Source organism: Pleurodeles waltl, chromosome 1_2 (genome assembly GCF_031143425.1).
Source record: "Pleurodeles waltl isolate 20211129_DDA chromosome 1_2, aPleWal1.hap1.20221129, whole genome shotgun sequence".
In the NCBI taxonomy this organism is placed as follows: Eukaryota; Metazoa; Chordata; class Amphibia; order Caudata; family Salamandridae; genus Pleurodeles; species Pleurodeles waltl.
In genome coordinates, this window is record NC_090437.1 from 415,989,518 (window position 1) to 416,002,192 (window position 12,675).

The following is a 12,675-nucleotide window of genomic DNA, read 5'->3' on the forward strand; positions in this document are numbered from 1 at the left end:
TACATAGATATTGGCAGTTGCCACCGTTTAGTGTTCAAATACTGTAACCCAAAGAATTTTAATAACACACTCCATGCAGTAATCACCGCACAGCACATACATAATCTGGCTGATTAGTATGCATAACTATGCACATGTCCTATTGGAAAGTAGGTTTGGTTTTACAAAAACTGCACTGATCACTACACAGCTATGTATGGTTTCCATAAAACTTTGATTTGAAAAAACTAACCTATACAAGTAAATGTAATACTATGACAATCTAAACATCACACCCAAGAAACACTGGGAGCAACCCAAACTTGCCAAACATAGGGCCTCATCACGAGTCTTGCGGTCTCTTGACTCACGGTGGCATACGGACTGCCGCCAAAATGCCGCAGTCCGAACACCACATTATGACCGCAGCGTTTGTGCTGTTGTGAGACCGCCAGCACCGCCAGGATTAGTCGTCCCGGCGGTCTGGCGGTCGTGGCGGTCCTAATATCAATGCTTGTTGAAATAGAGGTCAAAGTAGCACAGACAATGTCACGGTTAGCTGGAACATTTAACAGAGCATAGTTTCTCACTGATATACTGAACTGAATGTATTGTGATGATTAAAAATGGCTGCTGATGGAGCTCCTCAGAGAGTGTGGGTATGATGTTGTTTTCCTCACATTCCCAAGATCCAAGGCCTAGGCACATGTTTGGGAAAAATATTCTATTATGTGACAATGGCTGAACCACTGAGGCACTAAGAAAATGCTTTGAGCATATATATATATATGTACCTACACCTCAGAGTAGGGTGTGTACAGTTTATTTACTGGTAACGCGTTTCGATCAGTAAATATCTTCCTCATGGCCTAATAACAGGTATGCATACCACTCCTTTCCTGTAAAAAGTTCCAAGGGGGGGCCATCCCATACAACAAAGAGGTCTTACAAAGAGGTTGTAATAAAGAGGACTAGGTGTATGGACGACCTCTTTATTGTATGTGATGGCCCTAGGAACCTTTTACAGGTTTTCTTGACACACATTATGAGAAATAATCTCAATCTCACTTTCACACACAAAGTACATGAAAAAGAAATAGATTTCCTGGATGTAAAGGTAGAGATTAGCGATGGTTCCATACATACATCCCTTTTCCGCAAAGAAACAGCAGGCAATAGTATTTTGCATGCCCACAGTCATCACGTGGCTAAGCTGAAATGGAGTATCTCTTTTGGGGAATTTTGAGGGCCAAACGAACTATAGCAGCATGTACGCCTACCAGAGAGAGAAGAGTAGGATGATGAGGACATGAGAAGCTAAGGGTTATTCCCAATAGGTTCTTATAGCTACAAGTGAGAAAGCTGCTCAACTATCAAGAGATTCTTAGTTGATAAAGAAGATACGGACAGGAGATGACACACTTCATGTCAGACTTCTTACCACCTGCAATGCAGAATTAGCTAGGATCAGAAATATGATTTCCAGGCATTGGCATCTGGTCAAGTCTGACTCTGTTACATGCCAGAAAGTACTACATCATGCCCTGGTCACTTATCGCAAGTCCAGATCAGTGAAAGATATTCTGGTACACATTACATGAGTACACAGGTGAAACAGGGGAGCTGGCTAAGCGAACAGTGTGGGTTTTACAAATGTGATAAATGTTAAGCCTGCAAAGCAAGTCATACTATTTGCTGAATGGTAAATGTGGATGTCTTAACAAATACATCACATGCAGCAGTGATTACTGTGTGTACGTCTTGGTCTGTTCTTGTGGGCTCATGTATGTAGGGAGCACTATTTTCCCTGTGACAAAGAGGATTCTTGAACATGCTACAGCCATTAGTAATTGTGATCAAAGTTACCCCGTCGCACAGCATTGGGCCAAGTAACATTCACAAATGTTGATACCCTTTCTTTCTTTGGCATTAACAGGATGGTTTTGACAACCAGAGGAGGAGGTAGATAAAAAAAGATTGTGGGTTCTTGAATCTGAGTATATTATCTGTCTCAATACCAGGACACCAGCAGATTTGAACCTGGATAAAGAATTTTATGTGCATATCGGATGATATTGAATTGCAGTAGAAGTTTCCTGTTCTCTGTCTCCCTATTGATGTTTTTAGAATTTTGGAATCTGAGGCTCTTCTTTTTCTCCTTTTTTGGCTTCATTTTTAGGGGCGAGCTCAAAGCGCTCTGTCACCTGCTGTAATCTCTCTTTGGGCTTCTAACCATGTCCATGTCACGTCAGTCAGTTTCATTGGTTTGTGGGCTTGCCTTTTAAAATGTGCTTGCTTTCATTAGTGAAAGGCATACATACGTCATGCCTTTTCTGGTGTTTGGCCCTCCTCGAGCGCACCGACCAACTACTGAAAACATACGAGGCTCGATGTTTTCTGTCTTGTTTCTGGACTACTTTTTCTCTTTATTTTGCAGCACGATCTCAATGGGCAGTAGTTGAGCGCCAGGCATGACATCGATCCTGTTGCATATGTAATTGCACTTTTGCCGGTTACATGGATAATTGCACTTTTGCGGATAGGTTTCACTGCGATCGAACTTTTAATTCACTTTGTGTGTCTGCTTTGCACTGATGGCTGCCGTCGGCTCGCTTATGTGAAACTTTTACTTTTCAGTTTATATGGCAAGAAAAGTCTGGTTAGTTATGTGAAACTGTTTTACTTTTCATTTTCAATTTATGTGGCAAGAAAAGTCTGGTTAGGAGTTCACAATGCAAATAGCTCTAACTTGTTTTTTTGCTGGTAGTTTTCTATTTTTGCCCAGTTTCTGCTGTTATATGAGAGAGGATTGTGGCTCTTGGGGTATGCCCCGGTGAAGATGGAGCAGGGATTGAATGACCTGTTACTACATGTGGTTATTTGGTTGCAGGTGGGTAAATCTCTGCCATGTTTTCTGTTTGGGGGTTTTACAATAGCTGAGGTTTGCGAGCATCTGCTCTGAAATCGCAAACAAGCGTTTCACGTGTGAACAGTAATCTGCCGACCAAAACCTTCAATAGACGGCTGCAATGCACAGAGTGTCTTTGCCCCCTTTGCTTTGTACCCCTCCTTGCTAAGTTTCTGGGCTGAGTGGAGACTGTGGTTGCCTGTTCTTCGTTTGCAATACTATAGTTAAATCTGGTGAAAACTTCAAATGTAGCATAATAACGCTTTCTGGAAGGGGGGGGGGGGGGGGGGTTAGGGGGGGCTGTTACCTACCATCCAGGCATAGCTTTTCCCTCAAAGGCGTTTTGTATTCTGGGACTTGAAGTTTTGCGTTTAATTGTACGGCTATGGGTTTAAACATCCCAATATCGTAGTAAAAAAGCCAGAACTGGCTGATAGTGCCACGCATGACATGGGGCCATTAGTACCGTACATGCATGTATATAGCGCTCACCACTCCTAACGAGGCGATGAAGCATTTTATGCTGGGCAGCAGGCTGCTCCGGAAACCAAGGTTAGAAGATAATTCGGTCTCAATGTTTTCAGTACACGACTTTCAAGGAAAGGGAGGTTGTGATGTTTCAAATCAGTTAAGGGCAAGTTGCAGAAATACATTAATACAGAAGAAGGCAGACATGCATGAGACTGGAGAAGGACATTTGAAAGAAAAACGGAAAGAAGACAATCAGAAGTTCTGATCTATGGTCAGCTTTCATGCTGTAATTTAGAAATACAGAGGATGCTTTTTTGTACTGCCTGCATCCCGAGGAGGCAAGACTGTAGAAAGAAAGAGCATTGTTTCCATGTAAAGATATTGCGGTATTAAGGGCCAATGTAATTATGTGATTCTGTGGCCGTGTTGTTGCTGGTATTGCCACATTTGCCACCAAATCCACCATCTGCTGTATAATCTGCAAATTTTTAACACAAATGTCTCTAGCTCAAATTGATCAAACGTTACTAAAAATATGATGACATCTGTTCCTGCACACTGGGAGGCCTTTACAAAGGCTGTCTGGTTATCTTTAAGTTGCGTATTGCTGTATTTTGGTTTTAAATTGGCAGTAGGAAGATGAACTCCTTTCCCAGACAGTGTTACCATTTATAAAAACGAAATAATGTGCCAGATTATGCTGCATATTTTGTAGTTTCGTGCTGTATAATTTAGGCAACCCGGTTACATTGTTTGGTCCTCCTCTGATGCATAATTCCAGTGCCCCTGGCTATAGTAGGTACTTTGGACTGGCACCTGGCCCTTTTGTGTGGCATACACAAGATTAATATTGCTGTCTTTATTCATAAATCAGTCAGCAGCCAGTTCCAGATTTTTTTCTTTGTTTTTTAGCCATTTAAAATGAATACATTCTCGATGTAGTAAGACCAGACCATGAAATCAGTGGCTGAACTGCCTGAAAAATAGCATGGGGACCACGCTTCCCAGTAAACAAAAGTAATATAAGTAATTTGTTGGCCTGTCACCTACAGGTAACTCCGTTTAAAATATATTGCACACACTTTCAATGTAAAAAAGCATAAATTAACCTAATCTGTGGAAATGCATACATTTAGACGGAAAGCTCAGATGGTTAATGCGATCACTACAGATGTCTTTGTAACTAGAGGGCTCAATGATTTGAATCCTGGTTGTTGCACTGTAGAGTAGAGACATGTCTATTTATAGTGCTATGAGGTCTCACATTGTGACAGAAAGCACAGTGAATATAAACATAATTAGTTACAAAATGTGATGCCCCGGTTCAAGATACACTCCTGCAAAATACACAAAAAGATTCAGGGGGTCATTCTGACTCCCGCCGGCCGCGGTAACCGCAGAGCCGGCGGGAGCCGCCAGAATACCGCTGCGCGGTCAGAAGACCATTGGCATGGGGCCCCCAGGGGCCCCACCACACCCGTTACCGCCATCATGTTCCTGGTGGCTAAAACTGCCAGGAACAGGATGGCGGTAAGGGGGTCGGAATCCCCATGGCGGCGCTGCAAGCAGCGCCGCAGTGGAGGATTTCCCAGGGCAGCGCGAAACCGGCGGGAAAGCGGCGGGACACCGCCGGTTTCCCGTTTCTGACCGCGGCTGTACCGCCGCGGTCAGAATGCCCAGGGATGCACCGCCAGCCTGTTGGCGGTGCATCCGCGGTCCCCGGCCCTGGCGGATTTTACCGCCAGGGTCGGAATGACCCCCTCAGTGTCTAAGTGCATGCAGTGGTTTGAAAAGTGATAGTTCTAGCAAGAAAGTACACAATTATTCTGGAGTACCACAATTTAGACTCCATCCTTCACACGCCATCGTTGCCCAGTAACACATTTATTTCTGACATATTTACTGTGTGCATTAATAATGTTAATGTGTGTGAAACATTTTAACGCATTAGTGAGATGTAACCACTGAGAAACTGAAGCTTTATAAATGTGTGCACTGTTGTTCACTTAAAATGCTTTCCAGTATTCATTATTCATGTTTTATATTTACACTTCAAGTTATATTTGCATAAGTAAATATGCTTTCTTTTATTCACGTTTTGCATTTATTTGAAAAGTTATATGTGTGCATGTATAATCATGTATTTGGAATGTACATTAAATGTTTAGCTAAAGTTGCAAAGGTCCACCCCGAGAAGTTAAACAACTGGTTCCTGGTAGGTTGGGAAGAGACAGAAATGTTGCTGGAGCTTCTGTCTCTTTTAACCAATGTTCACACTTTTAGGAGAGAGAGCAAATTCCCTTAGACTTTGAGGGGTACAGACTTCTCTGCTTCCTTTATTCTTCCAAGTGTGAAGCTTTATGCTAAACACTTATTCCTTTTTTAGGTTTAGGAAAGCAGCGCAAGCGCTGTTTTTCTGACGTGTTGGTATAAATCTGGGCTTTTAACCACACCCACCGCACCCCCATCACTATCACTCGTTCATGGGCTTGCCTTTCAAAAATCCTTTGTTTTTGTTAGTAAATGCTTTGTTTGTCTCTCCTTGGGGTGGTTTTGTTACCACCTTGGCCATCGACTCTGGTACATGGATAATTGCACTTCTGCCAATAACTTTCACTGTGAGCGAACTTCTTTTTCCCTTTGTCTCTCTCTTTGCACTCACAGTGGCGCATTAAATCAGCTCGCTTATGTCAATTGTTTTAATTTTTATTTTCAGTTTGTGTGGCAAGAAAAGTCCTGTTGGAAATTTACAACGCTAATAGCTCTACCTCGAGCAAACGCGAGACCCATTGCATTGCAGATGCTTGTTTCTCCTGTTTTGGCTTCATTGCTTAGAGTGTCCCTCTTTCTTGCACATATTTGCCTACTGTCATGTACCATTATACAAGTCATCAATTTGTTGACTGTCCTTATGCGATTCATGACAAGCCCCAGGTTGTCTTAGGATGATTTTGTGCACCTGTTTATTTAATTTAACTTAATTTTGTTTGTCTGGTTGGGGATTCACGTTTGTTATTATTTAAGGGGATTCATTTATAGTATTTTACATATTCCCTGAGAGGATATTGGTAGGCTTCTGGCCACTTGGTCTGTAAGTGGATTGATTATTTGTATGTACTCACATTTTATTGTTTGATACTTAAATGGCCATGTCAATTTAAATTTATCATCAAATGTATTCATTATGACAGTGTTGTCTCCATACCTGTGTGATATTATGGAATGGTTTGATATAGCAATGTGCAAACGTGATGCAATATTTCTTTTAAGGGCTTGAATATTAAGAATTGTGATATAGAACACATTTTGTTTTGCTTTTCAAGTTGATATTTGATTCATGCGCTTTTGCAATCACAGCATGTAGTCAATAATGAATTTAATCTGTTTAAGTGGAGAAGTGTGGCTCAATGGTTAGAGTGGCAGACCCTGATGCAGAAATCTGGCCAGGGTTCAAGTCCCACCTCAGTGGGTCTTGGGCTCAATTTCCTCCGACCTGATAATTCTTGCATCAGTGCCTAATCTAATTCATGGGTCCCACTCTGTAACTCTGGGCAATAGCTTGCTTAATCTCCACAAAGGCCCCAACAGCGCTGGGATGCCTGGCTTCACCTTGGAGGTTGCCCAGGAGTGGGCACCTCACAGGGAAAAAGCCAGGAGGGGGTTCCACAGCGGTATGCGTACAGCGCCTTGAGACCCTAACGGGTGAGTAGTGTGCTATACAAGTACGAAGTTTACAGTTTAGTATTTTTTCCATTATCGGGGGTTTATAGTTGGAATTGTAAGTCTTTTCTCCAGTGTTATTACGAGGATGTTGAATGTCAGTTTTTAAAGGGAGTGGTGCACCTATCTGTTAATAGCCTGTGAAGAAGATTGTTACTGATCGAAACACGTTGTCAATAAATAAACTTTACACACCCTACTCTGGAGTGCGAGTTTGAGTGCTTGGGTTCTTGACACCTTTGGGTGGATTTTGTGCGGGGCCCATACCGCGACTTTCACTGACCCTGACAGGTGGATGTAGCCGGGATCTGAGAGGACTTTGTGATTATTATATATATATATATATATATATATTTAAAAACAGTTTATAATTACATGCTCATTTGATCATTTTAGTGGGATTTACACATTTGTGTAATCTATTATCCAATGTGGTAAAAGTCTGGGATCCTGCATCAGTCTGCCAACGCATATGAGATAGTAAATGAAGACTGCCAGGGATTAGTCATGTTGTCATAATGCCAAATTCAAACCTTAGTCATGCAGATTGAACGGGTTTAAAATAATAATTCATCCGAGTATCACAGGCCCTTCATTCCAATATTAAAAATACACACCACTTTCCATGAATATTCGCCCCCAAAATGCTTAAGATGTCCCAGCTCTCTCATTCTGGTCATTCATGTTGTTCTCGCCCTCTTGAACTATCATTTTGCCTTGAAAGCGGCATAATTATGTGAACACAGTGACAGTTTAAGAGCGTAATATCGGGAATTTCACATAACAAGGAAAAATAAAATTCCTGAAATTACGTAACCTATGTCGGCATAATTTAAATTTTACGTGAGCCTACTTTTAACGTTATTGACATTAAGATGTAAAAGATCGCAATGGACTTTTGTATGTATTCCAACATGTCTGAATGATTTTCCTTAATGCCCTATGGCGGAATCTCTGTTGTCAGTAACACGGTTTCAGGTAGTTTATTGGTGGCCTACAGGTTTGGTAGATTAACAAGCTGTTTGTATGCTATTATAGGGAGAAGTGTAAAGAGGCACCCCCGTTTTCCTGTCTGGTTTTCTGAATATGAATACTCCCAAGATAGGCAAAAGCAAGGTGTGCAGGAAATCCTTTCTTAGCGCTACCTATACTTGTACAGTTTAACGCGGTGGTGGTAGCAGTCGGCTACAGCAAGCAGACCCTCCTTCGTCACTGCAAGGCCTGCAGGACCTTCTAAATCTTGTGTCACCACCTTCGCAGTCAGCGATGAGTCAGGGTTGAACATCACTACACAGTTCTGGCGTTCATCTGCCACAAAAACGTTGTCATTACGATCAACGCAGACTCCAGATGGATTTACAAAATGAAATTTGTTGTCTACGCTTGGACCAATTGTTTTTCTCAGGATATGCTCACTGTCTAGGACCTTAAGACAGCAGCCCAGCTGTTGTCCAAAGAGCTGCCCTTCTGTAACCAGTAGATCTTCGTTCTGTGAAAGGAAAGAGAGTTTGTGAATGAACACCGAATGAATATCATTACACAAGTGGCGTAGTAACAACACCTCGTTTTCTATTCTGGAACAAGGCGAATTTGTTCAAACGAATGAGAACCAAAAAGCAACATTTAAAGAGAACTCAGACAAGGCATTAGAACATATAGGGCCTTATTTATACTTTTTGGTGTAAAACTGCACAAATGCAGTTTTGCACCAAAACGTTTTGCACCGGCTTGCACCACGTTTTAGCACCTGCTGGGCACCATATTTATTGCCGGTGCAAAGTGTAGGTTAGCATACAAAAAATTACATTAAGCAGGTTAGAGTTAAATTAAATTACTCTAACCAGATTAGCGTCATTTTTTGACGCTAAGGGGCATATTTATACTCTGTTTGCACTGAATTAGCATCATTTTTTAAAACTCTAATTCGGTGAAAAACTAACTCCATATTTATACTTTGGTGCTAGACCCGTCTAGCGCCACGTTTATGGAGTTAAAGTAATTTTTTGGAAGTGGAAACCTACCTTGCCTTAATGAGATGCAAGGTAGGCGTTTCCGTGCAAAAAAAGACTCTATAGCCTTAACTCCAAATTTATACTCTCATGCAGGAATGGTGCAAGGGAGGGAGGAGGGGTCAGAAAATGGGGCAAAGCTTGCTTTGCCCCATTTTTTAAAGCCTGGGTCAGGGCAGGCGTTAGGGGACCTGTGGGCCTATTTACATGGTGGTCACATAAATATGGAGTTAGTTTTGCACCGAATTAGAGTAAAACAAAATGACACTAATTCGGTGGAAACAAAGTATAAATATGCCGCAGAGTATAAATATGCCCCTAAATATGGCATGAAAGCCTTAGTCATTTTTTGCACGGGAACGCCTACCTTGCATCTCATTAAGGCAAGTAGGTCTCCACTTCCAGAAAATGACTTTAACTCCCTAAATTTGGCGCTAGACGGGTCTAGCACCAAAGTATAAATATGGAGTTAGTTTTGCACCGAATTAGAGTAAAAAAAAATGACGCTAATTTGGTGCAAACAGAGTATAAATATGCCCCTTAGTACCTGTAGAAAGTGTACATTATTCTCAAAATTTGCATACAATGCCACGCCCTCTGCACAACGTTTGGGATGTGGACTTCTGAAAAACATTTAAATTGATAAATAATGCATATAAAAATAAAGGATAGATGTAAATTGGTTTGTAGGTTAACTGGTGTGTGAGCTCTGGTCAAGCAACACCGCAATTCTTGTCAGGGGAAGGCACAACCAAACCTCAAATTAATCTGTGCTCACCATGTGGTAGCTTGGCACAGAGCAGTCAGGCTTAACCTGAAGGCAATGTGTAAAGTACTTGTGCAGCACTTCAAACAGTAAAATAGTGAAAATACCACACAAAAAAGCTCCCCCAATAGGTTAGAGAAATATAACTTAACTTAATAAATAAAACAAAACCAAGACAACAATAATCCAATAAGTATAACTTGAGTTATGAATTTTTAAAGCACAAGTTGTAAAATAGCGCTTAGAAGCAAGAAGCGGGGCTATCTGGTCATTCTGGGCTGGGACAAAGTCAAAAGTTCAGGTCAAGTGCAATGTAGTGTAGGCCGGCTGCATGGACCCAGTTAGGCCCTCCGAACCAAAGTACCTTAAATCCTACCTGCGGAGTGTTAGGTGGATCAGAAACAAAGTTGTGTCACACAGCCTACGGAATGCATTTGCTCCGAGATACAGGGAGGATGAGGTGTGAAGTCCTTTTGTGTCATCGTAAAGGATCCTATTTGGGGGGCTTGCAAAGTGAAGGCTGGTGTTGGTAATCCATAGCACAGCTAACATGATGCGTTGGTTCCGATGAGCGCAGAGTCCGTGATGCAGAGCTGTAGCATCATCGCCAAGGCTGCTGTCACTGAGGGATGCAAGGAGCTTGCATTAGGTATAGTGTCATGCAGTGGAGGTTCCAAGGGCGATGAGTTGGTCCCAAGATACATCAATGCAAGTCTGTTGCATCGGCTCCGACCCACACAGTAGTGGCAATGCATTGGTTCTGCTCCGTACAGCAGCAGTGATGCATCGATTTTGCTCCAGTAGCAGAGGATGTATCAGTTCTGCTGGAGCAAATACCTTAGGCCCACTTCCAAGGGTCCAGGACTTGGGTGGCACCGCTTGGCAGGGCAGACTCACAGATGGCAAAGTCCAGGTGCAGAACCAAGGGGCTGGAAGTCATTTATGGCCCAGAGACTTTAGATCACAAGTTCAGCCAACTAGAACTTGGAGTCACTTTGGGCTCTGATTTGGAGAGATGCACGTCCAGTCCTTCTGTCTCCCAGGTGAGATGGCAGCAGGCAGCCGGTCAGCACATCAAAGCAGGTGTCCAGCAGAGTAGTAGTCCAGCAGAGTGGCAGTCATTCAGAAGCACAGCAGTCCTTCTTCTTGGCAGAGTATCCACCAGTCCAGAACTATACTGAAGTGGTGGTGTCAGAGTACTTATAACCAGTTGGGCTTTTGAAGTGGGGGAGACTTCAAATACATGCCTTTGAAGTGCACAGCCTCCCTCCCCTTTTTGCCCTGACTCTAGACTCACTACAGGAGGTTATGCAGCCTTTTATGTGTGGAAAGGGCAAAGCCTATTAAGATCTAAGTGAGGCTGTGCCCATCTCCTCCCTCACATAATGACCAAGTTGGGCTATCAAGGTCCATCAGGTCACAACTAAGCTCCCATTATGTGTGGCTGTCTCGGAGGAAGACATAAAGCCCAGCTGTCACCCCACCCCATGCATGTGAGCAGAGACAGGCAGCAGGCCCCAACTGGTTAAAGTAAGAAAATGCCAATTTCTAAAGTGCCATTTTCAGAATTGCAATTTAAAATCACCATAAGTTGTAATTTTAAATTGTGATTCCAGAGACTCCAAACTTGGAAAATGTATTTCTTTCCCTTTGGAAGCTATACTTAAAGGTTATTGGGAACTCCAATGTTATCAAATGGGAGGGATAAGCCTTGCAGTAGTGAAAAATGAATTTAAGCGTTTTTCACTACCAATACATGTAAAACTTAAAAGTACATGTTCTACTTTTTAACTGCACTGCCCACTGCCCTTGGGACTGTCTAGGGCCTACCTTAGGGAAGACATGTATTAACAAGGAAGGTTTGGGCCAGGCAAAAGCTTTAATTTGCCAAGAACACATGACAGTTTGGAACTGCACACAGTACTCTGCAATGGCAGACCTGATACATTTTTAAAGGGCTATTAAGTGGGTGGCACTATCAGCACTCAGGCCCACTTGTAGCATTTAATTTACATGCCATGGGTATAGGTAATGCACTTTACTAGGGACTAATAAGTGAAGTGAATATGCCAATTGTGTAGATGCCAATGTTACCATGTCTGAGAGAAAAAGCACAAGCGCCTGTTATGCCATTAATTGTGTTTGACCAATTACTTTGTGTTTCACCACTGTGCATATTAGTTGTTCAATGTTCATCAGGAGCACATTACATTCTGTATTTAGTTTAGCTGCCTATTGGCTTTAACGTGGAGTTAGACATTACAGTTGAGACATTGCAGATGAGCTGTGTTTCTCCACACGGTAGACCAAGCTGTGTTTTTCAAATTGAATTCACACGAACCATAACGTGATAAGAGAGCATATATTTTGTGTTTTCCTTTCTACTCAGCCTTGGGAAGAGGAGAGGCTTAGGAGATCTGGCCAATCTCCAATGGCTTGTTTATTTCCAACTCTGAGAGGAAGGGGCCAGGCTTTTTAATGGTGTCCCTGGGCAGCAGCGAGGGGAGATTCTCCAGGACTTCAGTCAGGAGCGGACGTCAGCTACCAGGCCTCCCGTTTGGGTGGAACATCTTCTCGCAGTTGAACAGGAGTCATCAACTTGCAGGCATGAGAAGGATGACGAGCAGTGATAGGCCCTAAGGTGATGCAATTTTGACTTTTATTCTTTGCTTTGAAGTTATGCTATAATATAATCACATGTATTTGCTGTGTACATTGCAATTGAGAAGTACTTTGATATATTTTGCTTTCATTGCTGCGACTACTTTTAAACGTGTGCTTCCAACCTACTAATCTCGTCTCTCAGAAACCTCGTGGTGAAG

At 42.4% G+C, this 12,675-nt stretch overlaps 1 protein-coding gene across 1 annotated transcript in view; it reads right to left on the reverse strand.

The window, feature by feature from the left end:
• Nucleotides 1–5,292: 5,292 nt before the first annotated feature.
• LOC138300740 (E3 ubiquitin-protein ligase TRIM32-like) overlaps nt 5,293–12,675 on the reverse strand; it is a 128,143-nt gene continuing 120,760 nt past the window's right edge. Inside the window, exon 3 of the mRNA XM_069240471.1 lies at nt 5,293–8,567. Within this exon, the coding sequence (XP_069096572.1) occupies nt 8,220–8,567 (348 nt within the window). The 3' untranslated portion in view covers nt 5,293–8,219. The remainder of the gene's footprint in view (nt 8,568–12,675) is intronic.